At 38.9% G+C, this 24561-nt stretch overlaps 1 protein-coding gene across 1 annotated transcript; it reads right to left on the bottom strand.

The window, feature by feature from the left end:
- Positions 1-93: 93 nt before the first annotated feature.
- Positions 94-14285, bottom strand: LOC113067845 (ubinuclein-2-like). The gene is made up of 15 exons (XM_026240333.1): positions 13743-14285; positions 12657-12773; positions 12358-12459; positions 11903-12034; positions 10985-11082; positions 9685-10156; positions 7799-7869; positions 7480-7716; positions 6975-7085; positions 6214-6357; positions 6089-6139; positions 4268-5414; positions 3203-3398; positions 742-810; positions 94-614 (listed from the first exon to the last, which is right to left on the bottom strand). Exons 1-15 carry the CDS (start codon positions 14013-14015, stop codon positions 571-573), a joined length of 3264 nt encoding a protein of 1087 aa, XP_026096118.1. The 5' UTR covers positions 14016-14285; the 3' UTR covers positions 94-570.
- Positions 14286-24561: the final 10276 nt, after the last annotated feature.

Below are 24561 nucleotides of genomic sequence, written 5' to 3'. Positions count from 1 at the left end.
ACTCTTTAAGATTAAATGTTTACTCTTAAAATATGATTAAGGAGTAAAAATCGCTGAGAACAAACGCCAGAATCATCACAGACACAGAGAGAGTTTTGACTAAGGCTTCTGCATTTTTATTTTGCTCGTGTCCTGAAACGCAAGTCCTGAAAGTTCAAGTATATTACAATGGCCGCCGTCCCGCCCTTCATCATTTGGTTTGAACAATTTAAAGGGCGTTTCGTTGGTAAACAGCACCAGAGACACCGACCCACACCAGAGAGGGAGGAACACCTTCACTCATCAAGATTCATACGCTCCACACATTTAGAAAAAAACTCATTTACAGAAGCTGCGGGCTAATCGACATGCAAACACACACACACTCTGTGTTTCCCTCCCCGTCACAGTGATCAGGTCTGTCTGTGTAAACATTGATACATATGTACAACCCACGGATTATTCAAACAAATAACATTACTCATCAGCATCAATATTCAAATGACTATAAAACAGCTCCGTCTCATTGGACGGCCAGCAAATCATGCATAAAAGTGGGCGGAGTCAGTTCTGGATCAACGTTCTGTGATGTCATAAGGTCTTCCTCTGCAAATCTCCCTGCGTTTGATTGACATCTGCACACACAGAGAGAGAGAGAGAGAGTTAGTAATGAAGCACTGTGACTCGTCCCGACTGAAGATGATGAAGCAGCAGCAAACGCACACATGCAGGCAGCGGGAGCGTGGCACGCTCAGCGTTTACCTGAGAAAGCCAGCTGTAAGTGTGGCGGCAGAGCGGCCTGAGCCCCTGACATGAGACCCTTTAACACATCTGAGGAGAGACGGGACAGAGAGACACACACCCCACACAAGACACACACAGAGATTCAATGAGAGGAAGCAGATTCATGAGGAGCCACGTGATGAAGAGCAGATGAACAACACACACACAGCTGCGACATCTAATGTGTCTAAAAGAGGTCATGAACTGGGAAACCAGAATCCCCCTCATCTTTTCACATGTAAGAGGTCATTGTGCTATAAAAACATTCTGTACGTTTCAGAACTCTAAACTTTCTCATTAGTCTAAAAACAGCTTATACTGAAGGCATTCTGTTCTTATATATGATGTAAAAGAGTGGATAAACAGCGCCTCTACAGAAGATCATAAACGCCGGCTTCTACATCACCGCCTGTTTAGCCCCGCCCACCGATTCAACATCACCGCCTGTTTAACCACGCCCACCGATTCTACTTCACCGCCTGTTTAGCCCCGCCCACCAATTCTACATCACCATCTGTTTAGCCCCGCCCACCGATTCTACATCACCGCTTGTTTAACCCCGCCCACCGATTCTACATCACCACCTGTTTAGCCCCGCCCACCGATTCTACATCACCGCTTGTTTAGCCCCGCCCACCGATTCTCACTGCAAATCCACACTAATAATGAACGTGGATTTCCTGCAATCCTCCAAAACAGGACACAAAATAGCCTATTACTTCTTAATTATGATGGTTTCTGATGTAACAATCGTAAGTGGACCTCCGAGAACAGTCCAAAATAAAAATATGAGGCAGTTCATGACCCCTTTAAGTTCAACAATGACAACAGCATCACTTGCAGAAATGGAAATGCTGAACAAAATGAGTCAACATGATTTACTTCCCATTAAAACATACGTTAAATATTATAAAATACTAAATTATGCACTAAATAAGTAAATACTAAGTTACTGCAGCTGTACACACAAAAACACACACACACACACAACACATCAACTAAAGAAGGCTCATACGAGCCTATGTCTAATAGACAACCTAAGAAAAACCTAAAAATAAGACTGAATTATGAAGATTTGATCCATTTTAAATGCACAGGTGCACGTAAATGTGTCACTTAAAGACCACCAATGCAAATTTATATAATTTTATAATAAACAATCATTTATATATATATATATATATATATATATATATATATATATATATATATATATATATATATATATATATATATATATAAGCATTTCAGGATGTTATTTGATAGGTAGTATTTTTTAATAAGTCAATTAGTGACATTTTTGTTGCCTGATATCAGTCCAATAAAATCTGATTTATAGTTAGACAGTTATAGTGGTTATTCTTCACTGTTCAATAAACACACACACGTATACACTACCAGACAAACGTTTGGGGTCAGTAAGACTAAGCTTTTAAAGAAGTGTCTTCTGCTCATCAAGGCTGCATTTATTTGATCAAAAATACAGAGAAAAAAAAAAAAAAACATTCATCTTGCAAAATGTTTTTACAATATTAAATGATTTCTATTTTAATACCCCTTTATTCCTGTGATTCAAAGCTGAATTTCTATCAGTCATTACTTCAGTCTTCAGCGTCACATGATCCTTCAGAAATTATTCTAATATACTTATTATTGATTTATTATTGTTTTTGGAAACCCGATACTTTTTTCAGGAATCTTTGATGAATAAGAAGTTAAAAAGAACAGCATTTATTCAAGATATAAATCTTTCTTAACAATATAAATCTTTGCTATCACTTTTAAACAATTAAACGCATCCTTGCTGGAAAAAAGTTTGAATTTCTTACAAAAAAGAAAAGAAAGAATACAAATTTACCGACTCCTAACATCTGAACTGTGGTGTATATCGGTAAACACGTTTTCTATTTTAAATAAATGCTGCTCTTTTTGACTTTTTATTCATCAAAGAATCCTGAAAATAAACGATCGTGTGTTTCAAATAAAATATAAAGCAGTGCAACTGTTTTCAACACTGATAATAAATCAGTATATTAATATGATTTCTGAAGGATCATGTGACATTGAATACCGGAGTAATGATGCTGAAAATACAGCTTCGCATCATGGGAATAAATTACATTTTAATGTATATTAAATTAGAAAAATGTTATTTTACATTGTAATAATATTTCACATTATTATTATTTTTCCTCTATTTTTGATCAAATAACTGCAGCCTTGCTGAGCAGAAGAAACTCCTGTATAAAAGCATTAAGAATGGTTCTGCTCCCAAACTTTAGTTTATGAAACGTGTGAATATGAAACAAATGTGAATCAGGAACATCAGAGTGATAAAGATGATGGGGATCTACAAGAGTAGATAGAATGACCTTTCTAAGACTTAAGTAATAATGATAATTAATGAACTTCTTTATATTCACTGGTCACACCGACTCACTCTGGGAAAGGTTGAACCCTGAGCTGCTGGGATTGGTGGAGGCGCCGGTGGTCGCCGTGGAAACCACAGAGGAAGAGAGATTCAGCAGGTTTGGAAACTGGAACGGGAGAGAGACGGGGACCAGACCTCCCAGCATCCCGAAGCCCAGCGGCAGAGACGGACCGGCCGAACCCAGCAGAGCGCTGGAGGACGACACCTGCAAAACACACCAGCATCATCATCACCACCAGTATAATCCTCATCCCCATCATCATCATCACCAGCATCACCACACCGTTAGAGCACAGCTTTACAAACACCTCATCGTGGGTTAAAACAACACATCCCTATGAGTATCAGTTTAATTTCTGAACAAATCTGCCAACTAATAAAACAACTCATAAAAACACAACATTTGAGTAGTGGCTTGTATTTTGAGTTAAATTAAGCTTAGTTACAAAATCTGTGGCATAAATAATTACATACCAAATAAATAATTAGTAATTAAAAAATAATTATAGGGCGAATAATGGAATGATTATATTCCTTTAAGGGAAAAAAGCTGCTGTAAAAAGCTGCCTGAATAAATTATATATAATAAAATAATAAAATAAAATAAATTACACATTTAGAAAATATCCATTAAAAGTACTTATTCTACTAAAATTTACCAAAGAAAACTTTAATTTTAATTAAAAGAAATTATTTTTTACATTTTCACAAATTAACCTTAATTAATAAAATATAAAAACATAAATATTTTTTTAATAATATTTTAATAACAATGTACATTTAAAAGTATAAAAGAATAATTACATTGGTGATATTAAATTTATATGATATTCTTTTTTTTTTTTTTAAGGACTACGATGTTTCTAGAAGTAATATTATAATTATGCTAGTAAACTTTCCTGAGAAAGAGACACTTTTACATTGCTCTTGGTGAAGAGATTTTGTGCTAAAAATAGTCCTCAAGTTTGAAAGTACTAAATAGAAATTAATAAATAATAAATCTTTCTTTTAAGATTTAATATCAATTAAAAATATAACAGGCAAATAACAAATCTTAATCGTGAGCAGACAGACCTGTGAGAGTGGAGACGCTGTGGCTGTAGACACAGATGTGATTGTCTTCACTCCCTGATTAGCTCCGCCCACTTGTCTGTGTCGCTGACTGTGATTGGCTGTCCCCGTCACCGGTGAGGCGCTGGTGGCCGGTGGTTTGGTGACAGGTGCGGTTGTAGTGGTGAGTCCAGAGATGCTGTTGCCCTGAGATGAACTCCTCTGCCCCACGGGAGCTCTGTAGCCACCAGCAATGAAGCCCGTGTGGAAAACCGGGCTCTTGGAGGTGTGCTGGTGCATGCTGGGTAGTGTGGGTGTTCTGGAGACGACGGGCGAGGCGGTGGGCGTGAGCTTGATGATGTTAGAGCTGGGGTTGTGAGGTGACTTGGTGAGGGTGGCCTGCACGTGCGTGATGAAGCCCGGTTTGGGCGACTCGTGGTTTTTGGCTTGCGGCGTCACGTGGAAAGGCTGCGCAGATTTGACATTTAACAGCGAGGGTGAGGAAGCGACAGGAAGCACGCGCGCTGAGCTGGTATTGCTGGATTTGATGAGGCCCGTCGGCATGGTGCCTACTGTTTTCCCCGCCAGAATCTTCTGAGGGGCGTGAAGAGGCGACGCTGTCGGAGGAGGGCGGGGCTTCACCTGAGACCCACCCATCTTGGAGACCGGAGTCAAGGATGGTCGCTGAGCGGGGATAACGGAGTGTCTCTGAACCGGCGTCAGGACGCCCACACTTTTAACGACTGAAGACACGGGCGTCGAGGAGAGCACACTGGGAGCAGAAGCAGGCGGAGACGGGGTGCTCCCGCTCTTTTTGGCCAGGTGTGGAGACGCGAGCAGCAGCTGGGGCTGTTTGGGCGGCTCGGCGGACGGCGGGCTGTGGGACTGGGCCAGGTCTTTGGCGACGCTCCCCAGCATGGCCAGAGCATGAGAGATGGAGTCCAGCGACGGGGCGGTCAGGTCCTCGTCCAGAGAGTCTGAGAGACAGATGGGCTCCGGCGGGGACATGGCTAGCTGCGCGGGAGCAGGAGCAGCGGCGTCTACTGACACGACTGGACGCTGGACGACTGCAGGAGGAGCGGAGTCCACAGAGACGGACGGACGCTGGAGCACACTGCTGTCCTGAGGCTTGGGCTTCGCTTTCGGAGCTGGTAACATCCTCTTCTTCACTCTGAAAACAGAAAAGTGCTGCTTCATCTCATAAAAGAGTACTTTAAAAAAAGTACAACTTTAAATTGTACTCAAGTATTAAAAAGTAAAAGTGCTAGTTCACTGAAAACTATGCTGTTAATTTACTTCCATCGATTAATGGTTTATTATGAACAGACAATATTTGGCAAGATTTGAAAATCTGAAATTACATTTTGATATATTTTCGGTAGGAAATGTACTAAATAGCTTCATAGAACGTGATATTTACTGGATCATTTGGACCCATACAATGTATTGCTGGCGATTGCTACAAATATAACCGTGCTACTTGTGTCTGGTTTTGTGCTTCAGGGTCACAAATTGAGGCGTTAATTTTAATGTTCAGTTTCTTGCACAGACTGATTGTGTTGCTTCTTAAGAGCTAAAAAATATCATAAGGATCCATGGGTATTAATTTAGTGTTGCCTGTATATGCTTTTTTGACTCTCAAAGTAACGGCAGCCATCGACGTCTATTTTATGAATCACCAAGCAGCACGGTTTCAACATAAAATCTTCTTTACTTGTTCTACTGAAGGAAAAAAGCCATGAGAGCGAGAAAAATAACTTCATTTTCTTTTTGGGTGAATGATCCCTTTAAATAGGCCAAAACAACTTGTTTGCTTTTACAAATGAGCAAGGGAAAAATACTCACGTATTTCCTGTGAGGTGACTGTGAGCCACACGGCTCTCTTTAATCAACATCCTGAGAAACAGAGAGAAAGAGAGAGTCAAACATGGTTTCCCAGCACAGACTTCAGCAGCAGAGCAGACACACACCTGGCCTGCATCCATCCTTTGGGCCAGAGCGGTTTGACCTCCGTCTCCATGAAGACCTTCAGGTAATCTTCAGGGGAGAGTGAACTCTGACCCTCCAGCTCATAACAGCCCAGCTTCACCTGAACCAGATTACACAGCAGAGTCCTGCGCAAACAAACACAGACGCATCTCACATGAACACAAGAACACAAGAGCAGCTTTATCAACAACATGCCAGTCTTTTATTTTAACTGTCACAAACCTGCACAAACCTGCACATATGAGGGACATTTAAGAGCAATTTATAGATTTGTAAAATAAAATCGGCAAAATGTTTTGGAAATTGTAATAAATAAAAGTTTTATTAAGTTAATAATAATAATAGTACTTCTGTATTATTAAAATATATATATATATATATTAACATTGTGTATTTTATTAATTTAAACTAATACTATTTAGATTTTTTTTTTTTTGTTATATATTATTTATTTCAGTTTTTTATACTTTATTTTGAAGTTAAAATGGGTTTTTGTTCTAGTTATGGATAATAACCATGGTATGAATCCTGAAGAACATATAATTCTTGAAACTCCTGGAATTACAGAATTTCATTAGTTTTAATAATTTGATCCATTCACATACATATTTTGCCGCTCACTGAGTGTGAATATCAAAAGTCGTTGAAACCGTCTTGTAGTGAAACAGGTTGAGAGTCGTTGAGCAGCTGATTTCTCACGTTACTCACTCTTCCTGATCTGTGCGTGATCTCGGAGTCTCACCTGAGCTTGTCGTCCCACACAAATTTCTTCCTGGGGCCCATGACTCTTTTTCCTGGCTTCTCGTCATCCTCGTCCTCCGAGCCGTTTCTGTCGCCGTCCTCCGTCTGCTGCCTGCCAAACAAGTGTTCAAACAACCAAACATCAAGAGATTGAAGATTTCAATTATCTGAAAAACTGATTTCCACGGCTTTGGAAAACTAGCATATATGAGGAAAGCCTCGTTTAAAAAAAAATAAGATTTCTAGATCTGGAAAAGTCATGAAAATGTATAAAAACGTTTAGCCAAGTGGGCATAGCTATTATTAATTGGTTTCAATTCCTATATATTTCATTGATCAGTTTTTTTATAATGTTTTTTTCTAGTTACACCAAGCTCTAAAATATAAAAAAAAAAATATATTTATTGAAAATAAAAATAGGAAGAGCGCGATCCCTAAAACCCCCGAGCTCTCCAAACCCCCTCAATCCTGAAATGTGCTTATTTGAAGTGGGATCAGGCTCTCACTTGGCGACTTTGGCCATGCAGTCCATGTTGTATCGGGCGATCTGCTCGGGCATGACGCTGCACACGGCCAGCTTGAGCTTGTGCAGCGGCGTCCGCAGACGGTCGTCCTGGATGTTCAGACTCAGCTTCTTCAGCCGCTTCAGCAGAGCCTCTTTATTACACGGCACGAAGGCCTCCAGATGAGAGTAGACGGCAGTGCGCACAGACACGGGCTGCTCCTGCACCTGCAGCTCGATGCTACAGATACACAGAGAGAGACTCATGAACACCAGAGACAGAGAGAGACTCTGACACACAAACAACAGCCGAATTAACTCACTCCAGCAGGATGTTGTTCATGTCCAGTGTGAAAAACTTCTTCCTGCCCTCCATGTCGAACTGACGAGACGCCTGGGATGAAAACAAGCGTTTAATACCAGCTCAGATGTGGTTTAACTCTATAGCAGATATCACGGCTGTTTGCATCGTGTTTGAGAACATGTATATTGTTCAAACCTCCCTGCTGAAGTCACACACTGTATTTAGTTGTGTAGTAATTGAACAGCATCTTCTGATTGGCTGACACTATTTGACCCTGTTCTCCATCTTTCTAACCTCTCCCTCCTCCTGCTCTGACTGGTTTCTGTCTATTTTCTCTCTATCATGATGGTCTGCTCCTCCTACACCTCTCTCTACCTCGTCTCCTCCTCTCTCTCCTTCACAATCTGCCTGGAAAGAAAAGACCACACACACACACACACTCTACATTCATATTATTACTGAAGATCACAGTCACTATTGATCAGCTGAGTTGTGCAATGCAGGAGAAAACTTTTTTTTTAAATAAAATACAGAAAATCACTCTGAAAACGTAAATAATCAAAATCAGACAATGAACAGTGACGCTGCACAATTCATCAGAATAAATCTGAAATTGCTATATGGCACAGTTTGATTATCACACCACAAAGACTGTAATTTAATTAAACTAACAGAATATATTGAAAAGTGAAAGAATTGGGATAAATACTAGTATTAGTATTTGCTATTATATAATTCTTATGGGCTTTTAAAAAAATATCTCTTTTGCAGTTTATAACATAGCTATCCTTAAATGAAAACAATCTGCAAAGTTGTTAATAAAAAAGGTATTGAGAAAGATATTGTCTCTCAGAAGAGAGAGGCGGTCTTAAGGAGTGGTCTTATTTCCGAATCTTTTGTCTGTTACAGGTATATGTCACTGGGTTTTTTGCATAATGAAGAGGAGGGGTTTGCTTTGAACTTACTGGGAACGAAGCATTTAGGAATCACAATATTAAATGTATATCCTGAGAAAATTACAATGTTTTCTGACCTCAGGTGCATTTCAACCTGTTGTAGGGGACTCCAACACAATATTAGGACACTTAAAAATACCATGTGACCTGAAATACTCTTTTTATTTTATTTGCATACTATTTTTTACAATAATTAGATACTATATATATATATATATATATATATATTTAATATTTTAATTAATTATAGTCATATTGATATATAAATCAAACATTAATTGTGCACCCATACAAAAAAGCACAAAGAAAGAAAGGCAAGACAAAGAATAATATTTTTTTTCCAATTATTAATACTATTTTTAATTACTATGTGTTATTCTTAAAAATAAAGTTTTTTCATTTGCTTAATATTTTAATAATAATAATAATAATAATAATACAATAAAGCTTGAAAATTCATATTATTATAACATTTAAATACAAGAAGAAACTATAAAAAATTTATTACAATAATTACTACTAAAAAATAATTCAAAATTACTGTAATAATTTAGTATTATAATTTAACACTTAAACAACATTTAATTTTATCATATATTAATAACAATTTTTAAACAGTTTTTTGCAGAAAAAAAAGGGCACAATTAATTTTTTACCAGAAAAATCAAAGTTTGATTTCTTTCCCAAATCGCACAGCTCTAGTCTGAAGTCAGACCGTAATTATCTTGAAGTATATTGTTGCACACAAGTGCTGCTTTAGTAGCTGTATTGCTATTAAACTATATTAACACGCAGACAGATTAAAAACTGTTCAGCTTTTCACACTGCATGTCAAAGCCCTCAGCTCCGTTACGCTCGCGTCTCTGAAAGCGTAATAAGCGCGGCTCATGAATCAGTTTAGCTGGAGCTAGCACAGCTCTGTGATGTGGATGTAGAGGAGAGCACTCACCACGCGCAGGTCCTCGATGCGTTTGAGCAGCGGAGCAGGAAGGCTGCTGGGAAGAGGTGGAGGGGGCGGCATCAGCCCCGTCTTCTGGACTCGCCCCGCCGCTCCGGCCTTCTGTCCTGCCGCGGAGCCGTTCTCACTCTGCCCCGGACTGGACGGCCCGGGAGAGTCCAGCAGACCGAAGTCCAGGTCGCCCATCAGCTCCTGCAGCATGTCGTTCTCGGTGGCTCCGCCCAGCAGTGACATCACCGCCGGGTCAGAGGTCAGGTCGGCCATGGTCAGGTCACTGCCAGGGGTGACCGCGGCAGCAGCGGTGTTCGGCGGAGCGCGGACGAGTTTGACCGCAGACGCCGGGTTCTTCTTCCGGATCTCCTCTTTCTCACGGCTGAAGCGGCGGATCATAGCGGCCAGAGACAGAGAGTCCTTCATCAGCTTCTTCCTCTTCTTCTTCTCCGGCCGGTTCAGAGCCGAAACACTAGCAGACACAGACACAGAAGGGTAAATACACACACACTCAACACTCAAAGATTTCAGTTTTAAATGAATGCTGTTAGCTTGAACTTTCTATTCAAAGAATCCTGAAAAATCTAATGTTCCACAGTTTCCACAAAAACATGAAGCAGCAACTGTTTTCACCATTGAGAATAATCAGAAAGAGCTTTATGGCCAAGTGTTTACACACAAAAGAGTTGGTCTTGGTGTCAGGACTTCCAGTACAGACAGTACAAGCTTTCTTTTGAATGATCATTTATATCTGCTTTACACTTTTTAAAATAAAACGCTGAAATTCACTCAGGAAAATCTAATCAATCAAAATGAGATAATCAACACACAAATAATTCTGCTAAATAAATATAATTTATCAAACTAAAGTATCTAGTGGTCATAAATTATGCTCAGTTCACGTAGAAGCACTGCACGATTAACAGGAATAAAACTGAAACTGGGATTATCTGTAGTCTGATTATATGAACATTAAGAAATTACAATAGCTATAAATATAAGTATTGAAATTGTACACTTGTATTGTTGACATTAATATTATTATAATATTCTTTAACAATAATTGAAATAGACCGGTTCATATAATGATTTTAGTCAAACAATACAATGCATATAAAACATATAAAAAGGCGTCAGGGTCTAGAGACTGTTTTTAAAAGTTGAGTTTTCCCTGGTTTGATTTGTCAGAGCGTCTTAATAAAAGCAGTGTGATGCAGCGTAATGATCAATAACATCTCTCTAGTGCTAGAAGAATCGACTCGGAGCAGCACAGTCAAACACAAAGCGTGTCTGGACTCACCCTGGTTTGGGTACTTTGAATTTCCTGGGTTTCTTCTCCTCCAGGCTGCCATCCTGCTTCTTCTTCCTTCTCTTTATCACCCGCTCCTCTCCATCCTTCTGTCAGTCAGAGCCAAGAACATCATCTCAGTCAATCCAACACCACAGACTCAGATCAGACAGAGATCAGCACAGTTATCACCACAGACACTCCTGAACAAGAATAACCACTGCATGATATGCTCAAACAGCACGTATTGTGATTACTACGACTAAAACTACAGTTTGAACTGTGAAATGAGTAAAAAAAAGTAACTTATGGTTGATTTAAAAAAAAGTCAATAGACAAACATTACAAATCCAAACTACTTTGGTAAACTACTTGATTAAAAACTATTAAATCTAGTAAAAACTATTATAAAATGCACACTTTAATGTCATTTCAAGGGTAAACCTTTGCCATTATCAATCCTTCTCCAATTAAATTAGTGCTAGATGAATCTTAAAATGGGTTGAAACTATTAAATATCCAATACCAGCTGATAGATATCCAATAATGTCCAAACCTAGTAAATAAAAAAGTGTCAATTACTGATACTGAACCAATTAAAATGAAATATTGATGTTACTTTTTTTTTATTATTATTATTGTGATTATTGCATAAAAGCAGACTGGCAAAAAAGACATGAGACGTCCACAAAAAATGAGTTCAGCTGCTGTTGCTTGGATATTAAAGCTAAAAGGACCTGAGTGAAGCAGAGTGTGTGGAAACAATGCATTCAGACTGTATGTTTATTTAACTATTTGTTGGATTAATAATCGCACTAGGTCACAGTGCAGTTAGATTTCTATATTAATGAATGAGCAGTGATGATTTCATGTGTTCACTGCTGTAACAGTGAGGATGAGGATGCACACGGTGATGAAGAGGAGGATCACCTTGCAGTGGTTGGTGTCTTTCCCTCCGTCCTCTCCCTCTGATTCAGACGCAGCCCTGAACTGCAGCGTGCCCGTGTTGATGTAGAAGCCGCCCAGTTTAGTGTTCAGAGACGCAGGAACCAGCTCGTCGTACTGCACACACACAACAGACAAGAGGACGTCTACCTCAAACACACCCGGAGAAAACTCAAGTCCAATTTTATAGTGAAATCATGCTTGCTATAGGAAAGAAACACAGTGCATAACTGACCATTAAATGTGCATCACTGTGCAGAGACATACATTTATTAGAAAAACACTTTAATAGATATTTTAACATTAGTATGAGGATGATGTATTTTCTCAAGCACAATCTACAGCTGCGTCTGAATTGACTCTTTTCTCCTCTCATGTGGCGAGCGTTTCAGGAGGCGATCAGCAGTGTATTTCTCCGAGGATCTCTCTCTCATACTCACGGCCTCAGAGTTGTCGATAAACGGATCGGTTTCATCGTAGCCATAACCGATGTCGATGAGATCCTGCACCCGGTCTCGTCGCTTCTTCTTAACAGTGCATCCCTGAGATAACAACACGCTAACCTCAATGTTACGTCTATAAACATGACACATTATAATAATCTTCAACACTTCATGATGAGGATTAAGAGTTTTCTTTGTGAATAAAAACACATGCGGGGATGAGCATTCACACGACAGATGTATATAAGATCAAATAAAGATTTACAAATCGTATTAAACAATAAAAGATTACACACGTATTTGCTCTCAAATTTCCTGGCCAGAGCCTCGACTTCTTGCCGCTCTTTGTCTTCATCTGCGAACGGGTCGCTGGGGTCCAGAGCTGGAGCGAGACTCTCGGGAACCTTCCTCACCTTTAGGAACGACAGAAAACAGTCAGAGCGATCCAACACACTCACATACAGTCCCAAATAAAGACACACTCACTTACAGTCCCAAATAAAGATACAGTCACATACAGTCCAAATGAGATACAGTCACTTACAGTCAGTCCCAAATGAGAAGAGATACTCTTATGCAGTTTTGTGTATTCACTTCAAATAAAGTTCAGCTTAACGCTCATCAATGTGCAATATAGTCTTTATTCATGCAATGGTTTTAAATTGAGTGTTTAATGTACAAATTTCAGAAATCAAGTGCAATGTGCGCATAGATTTTACAGTGCACTTTTTATTTACTCATAACTATTTTAAAAAGCATTACATAGATAAATGTTACTTAAGTGCCACTTTCTGAAGGTAACTGCCCTGTTGAATGCAACAATGAAATAACACATATCTAACACAATACATGGCAAAAACCGAGCTGACGCTACATTTACATGTAGTACTACTGACATTAAAGAAAAATAAAAACACCAGATCTGTCAAGCTGATGTCAATAACCAAACACCACCTGATCTATACATATAAATATATATATATGTATGGCTAAATAACTGATGTTTTGTTATAAAAATGAGGAGAGGTTGTAAAGAAAAGCATCAAGAAACCTGTGTTTGAACTTACAACCTTCCCCAGCCCTGATCTTTCACTACAACAACATTCAAGACAAATCTGAAGGCTACGAACTGGATTTTTTTTTAAATATACTTCTACATCCATGACAGGTTCAGTGAATGAAAAAAAAAAAAACTCTCAGTTTCCAGCTCAGATAATTAACAAACACTAAACCACACTCCTGTCACGTAGATCAGTCTGTGGTACGGCTGTTGTTATAAAGTATTGGACTTTTCAAAGTTTCATCTTAAGTATCACACAATGTAACGTTCTTTGATTTGAACTCGTAACGGTTTTCTGAGCGGATCTGTCTCGTGCTCTCACCTGCAGGTCGGACTGGACCAGCTCGCTGTAGTTGAACTCGGCGGATCTCTGCTCGCTCGGTTCTGACAGGCTCAGGTTCAGGCGCACGGTGGGTTTGGGTTCGCCGGGGTCAGATGCCGGTTTCCCGGTACCGAAGGGCCCCCCGCCGCCGGTGACACCGGGACTCGGTTCGTTGTCTTCGTCCTCGCGTCGGCGCTTCTTTGACTCTGGCGCCGCCGGTGTGCTGCTGAATGAGGCGAGAGTGACGAACGGGACTTTCCTCGGATCCGCCATTGGACCGACTCTCTACAGTTCTGCTCGAGCTCGATCACGCGCGCTCGGGACTGTTAGCTTGAGCTAAAATTAGCGCTTACACTGTTAAACAGTTACTTCAGCGACGGATCGGGTGCGAAACGAGGTTTTGCGTTATATAAGATTCCCTCGCAGCGTTCAGGTGGCATCGGTTACATTCAGTCGAGCGTAAGAGTGTTTTTTGTCTCACTGTGTGAAATCTGGGCTGCATTTGTGGCGGCCATTTTCACTAGCAGTAAATATACAGGATGAAACGGTGGGGTCACTGAGCATGCGCAATGCGCACGATGCTTGAGCTTGGCCAATCAGAAGTCTAAAAGCGCTCTAAAGACCCGCCCACTCCGAATACTCCAGTGGTAGAGGGCGGAGCCGCTTCTGTGCACGCCGACCGCGGGAGATTCAGAACCGATTAATCCCAGTGAGTCGAATCATTTGATTCAGTTGACCAAAAGACTTGAAAACTATATATACTATTTATTTATTAATAATATATATATATTGCCGCCACTTGTTCATATTTTCTTTATCTGTTTTTGCAAATGGGGATGATAAACAATGTCTGTACTATGGGCTAGTTGCACAAGATGGCGCCGGTGAGCTTCAGCGACGCGAGTGTGTGCGTACTTATTTCCGGTCTTGCGACGCTCGCACTGGCTGTAAGGGAAACTTACATATGAAACTTGGCTAGATGTATATAATTAAAGATTTTCAAATTTAACAGCCCATAGTGGTATATCAAAAACATGGGGAAACATCCTCCCTATATTTTGCGTACTTCTGTGTGGAAATTCATCAAGATACAACGCGGAGATTGCTTTATTATTCTGTTGATTATGTGGATCAGCGTCAGTTCAGGTCCACAGGGATTTCTTTTTTCAAACACAAACCTCTCAAATATGCAATACTTTTCATTTTCGAAGAGCTGGTTTTGTTCTGTTATGTAAGATAATTGTTTCTGACTGTCAAACAAGACGCACAGAGATTTCTGATAAAGCGTTTTATTAACTTTATTTGATAACAATTTATAACTAACTGTACAATTAAACGTAGTATAATTATGGTAGGTTTGCCTTAAATAAAAGATCGCTGTTTGCATTCATGTGTTTTTATCTGGTTATTTGTTTTGTGAAAGATCTGCAGCATAAATCATTATATGTCTAGGAGTACCCATTGTTATTGTTTTGCATTAATTATCAGATTAAACAGATATTAAAAGTCACGTATTTTTTACTGTGTAAAATAATCTTGTGAAAATAACGATAAAACGGACTGATGTATGTGTACAATTGAGAAATGGATACTTCTGAAGATAAATCGCAGCCCACGTCTCACGAGGTAAATATTTCATATAAAAATAATAATAACAATGCAAACATCTTCAAGAAATAAGTAATTTGTACATTTACATATTTGGTAAGATAAAATACATCATATAGCTGTGTATACACACCATGAGTTAAACTTTCATCTCGTGAACAATAGTGAACATTAGTGTATTTAATTCAACAGGACCGAAACATACACCGGTTTCAAATCCACTGGCTCAGTTAACATTTGTAGTATAGTGATAATAGCAGTGTATATCTTATTTGCATATGAAGTGATATTATAAATCCCGTAAACATATAGAAGGTAATATTTGAAATTCTCTGGTTCTCTGCACTGACTTTAAGAACAGCCGGAAATACCTACGCACACACTCGCAAGACCGGAAATCCAAGATGGCGGAGATATGCAACTAGCCCATTATAGACCTATTTTGCCATGTTTGAAAAAATATTGTAAACTGACATTCAATTTCTAAAAAACACTCTATGGCTTTAACAACATTGCATTTGCATTTGAAAACAACTCACTGATTAAGAATACAAACATGGTTTAATTTGTTAAACTAAATGGTTTTAAATAAATTAAAAATAACAGAACAAATGCATTTTGTTCTGTTAATTTATCTGTTTTTTTATTATTGTTATTTTACAGTGTAATCTCTCCTATAATGTTCTCAGAAAATTAAAGCACTGATGGATCTTAACAATAGAATATTTTGTTTAAAATATAAAGAGAAAGAATAATTTACGGAGAGGTATTTATTCAGTTTATTCAGCAATGGGCTTTTACTCACTAGGTGATATATATACAGTCTTGTTCAAAATAATAGCAGTACAATGTGACTAACCAGAATAATCAAGGTTTTTAGTATATTTTTTATTGATACGTGGCAAACAAGTTACCAGTAGGTTCAGTAGATTGTCAGAAAACAAACAAGACCCAGCATTCATGATATGCACGCTCTTAAGGCTGTGCAATTGGGCAATTAGTTGAAAGGGGTGTGTTCAAAAAAATAGCAGTGTCTACCTTTGACTGTACAAACTCAAAACTATTTTGTACAAACATTTTTTTTTCTGGGATTTAGCAATCCTGTGAATCACTAAACTAATATTTAGTTGTATGACCACAGTTTTTTAAAACTGCTTGACATCTGTGTGGCATGGAGTCAACCAACTTGTGGCACCTCTCAGCTGTTATTCCACTACATGATTCTTTAACAACATATTCACATTTCTTGGTTTTGCTTCAGAAACAGCATTTTTGATATCACCCCACAAGTTCTCAATTGGATTAAGGTCTGGAGATTGGGCTGGCCACTCCATAACATTAATTTTGTTGGTTTGGAACCAAGACTTTGCCCGTTTACTAGTGTGTTTTGGGTCATTGTCTTGTTGAAACAACCATTTCAAGGGCATGTCCTCTTCAGCATAGGGCAACATGACCTCTTCAAGTATTTTAACATATGCAAACTGATCCATGATCCCTGGTATGCGATAAATAGGCCCAACACCATAGTAGGAGAAACATGCCCATATCATGATGCTTGCACCTCCATGCTTCACTGTCTTCACGGTGTACTGTGGCTTGAATTCAGAGTTTGGGGGTCGTCTCACAAACTGCCTGTGGCCCTTGGACCCAAAAAGAACAATTTTACTCTCATCAGTCCACAAAATGTTCCTCCATTTCTCTTTAGGCCAGTTGATGTGTTCTTTGGCAAATTGTAATCTCTTCTGCACATGCCTTTTTTTTAACAGAGGGACTTTGCGGGGGATTCTTGAAAATAGATTAGCTTCACACAGACGTCTTCTAACTGTCACAGTACTTACAGGTAACTCCAGACTGTCTTTGATCATCCTGGAGGTGATCATTGGCTGAGCCTTTGCCATTCTGGTTATTCTTCTATCCATTTTGATGGTTGTCTTCCGTTTTCTTCCACGTCTCTCTGGTTTTGCTCTCCATTTTAAGGCATTGGAGATCATTTTAGCTGAACAGCCTATCATTTTTTGCACCTCTTTATAGGTTTTCCCCTCTCTAATCAACTTTTTAATCAAAGTACGCTGTTCTTCTGAACAATGTCTTGAACGACCCATTTTCCTCAGCTTTCAAATGCATGTTCAACAAGTGTTGGCTTCATCCTTAAATAGGGGCCACCTGATTCACACCTGTTTCTTCACAAAATTGATGACCTCAGTGATTGAATGCCACACTGCTATTTTTTTGAACACACCCCTTTCAACTAAGTCAACTAATTGCCCAATTGCACAGCCTTAAGAGCGTGCATATCATGAATGCTGGGTCTTGTTTGTTTTCTGACAATCTACTGAACCTACTGGTAACTTGTTTGCCACGTAGCAATAAAAAATATACTAAAAACCTTGATTATTCTGGTTAGTCACATTGTACTGCTATTATTTTGAACAAGACTGTATGATATTGTGGGAGAGTATATTTATATTTGTATATATTGTAAAATGTAATTTATACCTGTGCTCAAAGATGAATTTTCACTTTTACTCAAATGATCATTCAGAAATCATTCTAATATACTGAAAACAGTTGTGCTGCTCCATATTTTTTATACTTTGTTCAATATAAAGTTAAAAAGAATGTAATTTGTAAAAAAAAAAAAAAAAAAAAAAAATATATATATATATATATATATATATATATATATATATATATATATATATAATATGCATATATTTATTAGACCAAATAGCAAATAGCTAAGAAAAGCAGTCAACATGCAAAGTAACTCCAATATTTTTCAAAAAGCCTCATGTGAAACATTAAGACATTTACTGTTGGTTATTTTGAAGACAGTAATATATAACAGTTTTGAGATTTATTCAACTTTAACATACATGGGGTATGGTTTTAACCACTAGTATCACTAGTGAGACGATTGCAGGGTTTGTCAATCAAACTTTCCTCTTTTCATCTACAGATGGTCAGTTCTTCCTAACACACCTATAGGGGAAAATCAATGTGATGCTGTGCTATCATGTTAATATTGTGAGTTACTGTACACATGTCAGCACATGTACCAGTCATTATGAACATGGTGTGCTTATTCTGACTTGTGTTTTAACTGTACATGTCTCTCCATGTTCATTTTCTCCTGTCCATGTTATTTCCCTGTCACTGTCAGTCTCTCCCTTACTACAACTGTTTTCTCTGAAGATCAGCCCAGAGGCTCTTTCAATCTCTTCAATTGACACTTTGTAGTTTTTGTTGTGATCTAACTCCTCATTGGGCATCACATAGTATTCCAGCTCTACTTTCCCATCACAATGCTCCACAATTATCACCTTAAAGAAGTGAGTTGGCACTGCTTGGCCTCTCATTTCCTTATATTTCCCAACCCTATCTCTTGGTAGGTAAAGTGGTCCACTGTACACATGGACATTACGGATGTCATTTTGATTGTCCTTTACTTTACTTTGACATTTCGCCTCCAACGAACTCCACTTGCCCTTATTTAAGTCTTTATGCTGTGGTGAAATATTGCTCATTAAAAAAGTGTCATCAAGGGCTTCCTGACACCACCTGTGACCTCCTACATAGTCATTCTGATACGGTTCCTTACATGCTTGGTAGAATGAATGAATCGACTGATCCACACTAAAGTCATTGTTTTGCCTCTCAACCTCTCGCTTTAAAGTTTCACTGTTCAGTATCTCATACACCAAGTCCGAGGCCATGGTTCTCAGTCGGAAAAGGGTGGATTGCCCACTTCAGGTTGGTGGAGAGTTCCTGCCTCAAGTGGAGGAGTTCAGGTATCTTGGGGTCTTGTTCACGAGTGAGGGAAGGATGGAACGTGAGATTGACAGATGGATCGGTGCAGCTTCTGCAGTAATGCGGTCGCTGTACCGGTCTGTCGTGGTGAAGAAGGAGCTGAGCTGTAAGGCAAAGCTCTCGATTTACCGGTCAATCTACGTTCCTACTCTCACCTATGGTCATGAGCTGTGGGTCATGACCAAAAGGACAAGATCCCGGATACAGGCGGCCGAAATGAGCTTTCTCCGTCGGGTGGCTGGGCGCTCCCTTAGAGATAGGGTGAGAAGCTTGGTCACTCGGGAGGAGCTCAGAGTAGAGCCGTTGCTCCTCCACATCGAGAGGAGCCAGCTGAGGTGGCTCGGGCATCTATTTCGGATGCCTCCTGGACGCCTTCCCAGGGAGGTGTTCCAGGCACGTCTCACCGGGAGGAGGCCCCGGGGAAGACCTAGGACACGCTGGAGGGACTATGTCTCCCGGCTGGCCTGGGAACGCCTCGGGGTCCCCCCGGAAGAGCTGGAAGAAGTGTCTAGGGAGAGGGAAGTCTGGGCGTCTCTGCTTAGACTGTTGCCCCCACGACCCGGCCCCGGATAAGCGGAAGATGATGGATGGATGGATGGATGGAGTATCTCATACACCCATGCAGCATTCTTAGTTTGATTGTTGTATAACAGAGCATATGATTTTCTCTTCCTTATTTCAGTAAGATTAGGAACTCCGTCTATTAGTTTATAGGTAGGGTTTTTATTTTGAACTTCTGTGTCTGTGCTAGAGGGTGATTCATTGCCAGACATCACTGAGAATGGGATTCGAATGTAGACGGTTTGAGAATTTGATTTGTTTGAAATTTCTCTTGCCCGACTTCTTGTTTGCATCTTTGGAACTTTTTCTGGATCATCTCTTTCACGGGAGGTTGAAACTAGACCTTCTGATGCTGCATTATCCATCCATTTGCGTTTAGTTGGACCGTAAACTCTTTCATTTGTTCAGTTTGTTGTGGTTCAGCATTGCTATGAGTTGATCCTTCTCCTGAGTTTCCTTTCATTCTTTGTGTCTTTGTGATATGCCACAAGCTGACTGAAGACCATTTTTCCATCTTGCATTCTCTTTATCATGCACATCTGCTAAGCACTGATCATAGTCAACATATGTTTGCTGCTCACAGTTGTTAATTAAAGTATCCTCATCCTCATTCATCAATGCAGCATTCTTGGTTCCACTTTTGCTTGAATTAGCAATTGGATTTACTTCAGCAGGTGAAGGAGCTACATCTTTGCTAAAAGCTGATGCAACACCAGAATCCTCTGAAAGACTTGATACTTTTGATACTTTCTTTCCTGCTCCAGTCATCTGCTCATCTCCTCCAGCAGCTCCCAATGTCTCTAGTTCATCACTGCTTTGAGATGATCTCTCTTCTGAGATTACTTTCAGGCTTTCTGCTTTTCCACAAGATTGATTTATATCAACATTTGACCAAATAACATCTTCCCCTCTTCCATTCTCTCTTTCAGCTTTCATTTGGTCAGGTGTATCACTCAAACTCAACTCTGCACATCTTTGGACTAAATGTCTACCCTCGTTCAGATCAGACTCTTCTTCTTTTGTTCTTTGTCTTTTTAATACCTGCAGTACTATCACAAGAGCCTGGTATATTCTTCTTAAAGGCAGGGTAGGTAAGAAATTTATAAACAACTTTCTTCCAAATTTGTTTAAACTTTCTATTTATATCAATGCATAATTAAAATGTAAGTACTCTGATAAAAAGAGTATAAAAATCGAGTGACTCTAGACCGTTTAATCTGTATTAAACACAGCTCATTATTTCCTTTCGGCACGAAACATAGGATTGGCTTAGGCGACTGTCACTCTCTCGCAACCATGGCAACCACCCTTTTGCCACACATGACCTGCCCACTTGCGTACGCACGTTTGATTTGAGGAATTCAAGAGGCACGGATCCTAGGAATACCAAAACAATGGCAGAGAAACAGCAAGCAAAATTCACTGTACCGGCCTATGCAGTTAGTGAAGGCAAACCAGGCAAAAAAAGGAAGACAGTAACAGTACAAGAAAAGGCAATGAACAAAAAGTCTTTGGATAAACAAAGAAATAAAACGCGAGTTAATATCGGCGTGCCTTTCCAGCGATGGCTGGAACTGAGGGAACTCAAGTGCTCCTTGCCCTGCCCTGCACTTCGACCACCCCGTCCTCGGCCTCTACTTCCTCGGACCCTAGTTGCACGGCCTCTTGCACGACCTCCTCTGCTTCGCCCTCGACCCCGGACCTGTCCTCGAGCTGACGATGCGGTACTTGTCTCTGGAGTGTAACGTTAGTCCTCATCAGAGTCAACAATGCTTTCATCATGGAAACTCGTACATGCAGAACAACGTATATGTTATGAATCTTACACGAAATTCATCTTCATCACAGTGTAAATGATGGTAATGGAAAAACGTGTATCATGCAACCTGTTTTTAGCTTTGCCTTATAGATAACTAGCTCGTTAGCGAATCAAAAAATATATATTTTAAACTTTACCAATATCAATATGCTAGCTTGATAGTGAGTACTAAAATACATCTTGTTTGTTTATCTTCATAATTATAAAGTTATTTTTATTACATGTGATTCTGACATGATTTCACTACATGCACTCTGCTCCTTCCTCTCCGCTCGTCTCAGGTAAATAATGCGTCTTCCAGCTCAGTGGTCGGAGTCGCGCGTTCATGTGTTTTGGGGGCGTGGCTTTAGAAGGCGCCCAGAAGGGAGGGGGTGGTGTGAATGGAAATAATGAGCTGTCTTTAAAACAGTCGTTAGAGGTCTACAGACACTCGATTTTTATACTTTCTTTTTCAGAGTACTTACATTTTAATTATGTATTGATATATAAATAAAGTTTAAACACATTTGGAAAAAAAGTTTTTTATACATGTTTTACCTACCCTGCCTTTAAGGTACCATCAATTCTTCGTGTTTTTCCCCAAGCTCGTTTGATATCATCCTCTGACCAGCAATCATCATGTTCCTTGACAATGTCATATTTTTTTTCAATCTCTTTTTTAGTTTCACACAAGATCTCAAACTCATTCAAATATTTTAATAAATCCTCTAGTATGAAATCTAATTCGACATCAGGTGGGCTTCTTCCTCCTTTCTCAAGAGTGGATTGACTATTTTCAGAAGATTCATGAAGTTGATTTTGTTCACAGATCAAACTCATCATCTTGATGTAACTAAAGAACAAAGTTAAGGAACAAATCACCCTTGACCCAGTCTGGTTTTATTACTTCTCCGAGAGCTTCAACTAAGAATCTTCTCTTCTTCCTGGCTGAAAAGAAAGATGAAAATAAATAAATAAATAAATGTGATCTGTCAAATAAACTTCTGTAGCTCCAATTGTACATCTCTCTGTTCCACAACACACACACACACACACATACTGTACTGACACATTTTGCATTTTTCATATAATTTCCAGACTTCTCTTATTTCACAGTGAAATACAAATGATTTAAGATGTAAAATCACAGGTTCAAATTCCCAATGCTGAAATCTGATGTTCCCACAATACTGTTGTCACAGTACCACAATTTCACTAGTCTGTCAAATTTCATTGTTCTCCATGGCAAAAACAATATAGGCTATTTAGCTATCTTAGCTATTTGAAAATGTTTTTTATTTTTTTTTATTTAGCATTAATGCTAATACACACAGGCAACCGTCAGTCCTACAGAATGACTTTTCTGCTAAGCTTTATTTCAAGGACTTTATTCACACTATGCTTCAAGACATTTTATTAAGACCAATAAAATCATTTATTATTTGACAGCAGTGTGTGGAAATGTTCTCTTTCACATTATACTGCAGAGCATTTGTGTATTTTTATTGCTGTTATATGTATTTTATTTTTCATATTTTTTATATTACTACATCCGATTTTGGACCCGATTTTGGACCCGATTTTTTTTTTTTTACAAATATTAAATTTGAACTTTCTTTAGCACAACATGTATTATTCACATCTTAAACAATATTCTATCTGAAACTCTTAGGCCATAGATTTAATATAGGAAATGTTTTTTTTTTTTTTTTTCAACTGCTTACACACGTTCCAAACTTTGTCTCTTTTTTCCAAACTTTACACACAAATCCAAGAATTGCACACACAAAATGAAATATGCCACATCTCTTGCAAAAAGCCAGGGTTGCCAACTCTCACGCATCTGGAGTGTCACGCCAGATGCGTGAGAGTTGGCAACCCTGAAAAAGCAAACACATCTCAAAAGCAAATATTTGCAATCACCTTTGTCATAATATTAATTCCTGTTAGATTTTCGTGTTTTGCATATAATTGTGTTGTTATTTGAAAAAAGTTTGATTGAGTCAAATGCCAAGAATTAGTGTATGGTTTTGCAGATTTGGTGTGTGCTTCTGGTGTTTGTGTCAGCTTTCAGAAATTGTGTGACAAGTAAAGATTTGGTGTAAGCAGTTGAAAGAAATGTAAGGGAAAAAGTAATTTTGTTATATAATAGAACTGAATTAAAACTCTTACCTTGTCTTTCCTTTAGTAGAAATAAATAGAAAATCTTACAAACATCAGTGTCCAGCACAGGGTCCAGTATGATCCAGAGAAATCTGAGATTCTCTGTCACAGTGAGGTTTAATCATGTATTTTCTCCAGTGAACCACATTGAAGATCGTGATTTTGATTGTTGTCACAAACAACAAACTGAATGTGCAAGTCATTGCCGATTCCCACCCAAAATGCTTAAGCACAAACAAGTAGGCCAGCTTCAGGGACGGACTGGTGAAAAATGGCCCTGGATTTTCTCCAAAATAAGCCCACCAAAAATACAAACAATCGCTTAAATATCACTATATTACAGCAATTCTGTCGCATTTATGCTATAAAAGTGTGCACATCGAGAGAAATAAATAGCAGATATTCATGGTAACAACTTCAACTTGATCAAATACTGATAATACACATATACATTTGTTAATAAAGTAAATAAAACGAAAACATGCATGAGTTAATGCTATTGAATAAAAAGAAACAAATACCTGGATCAATGGCTGCATCCAAAAACTGAAAAATGCTGCCTTCGGAGGACGCATTACAAGACAGGAAGGCATCAAGGCACGTCCGAATTCAAAGTTAGCTTTACTTACTCTCTCCTGAGATGCCTTCATCTGACCGGTTTTTGAAGGCAGCATTAGATGTATCCTTCGCTGTCTATGATATCCCACAATCCTGTGCATTCCATTCTGTGACTGTTAAACCACAAAATAAAGATGGCGTCTGAAAGTTGCGGTTGGTGGTCATTTTGTGTGTAAATGTATGTTTTTGATCAACTTTTTCCACTTTTTATGTTATTTTTAGCGAGAAATTAATATTGCAGTAATGAAATATCCACTTACT

This window comes from Carassius auratus, linkage group LG28B, assembly GCF_003368295.1.
Source record: "Carassius auratus strain Wakin linkage group LG28B, ASM336829v1, whole genome shotgun sequence".
Taxonomy (NCBI): Eukaryota; Metazoa; Chordata; class Actinopteri; order Cypriniformes; family Cyprinidae; genus Carassius; species Carassius auratus.
This window is presented reverse-complemented; position numbering and strand designations above follow the sequence as displayed.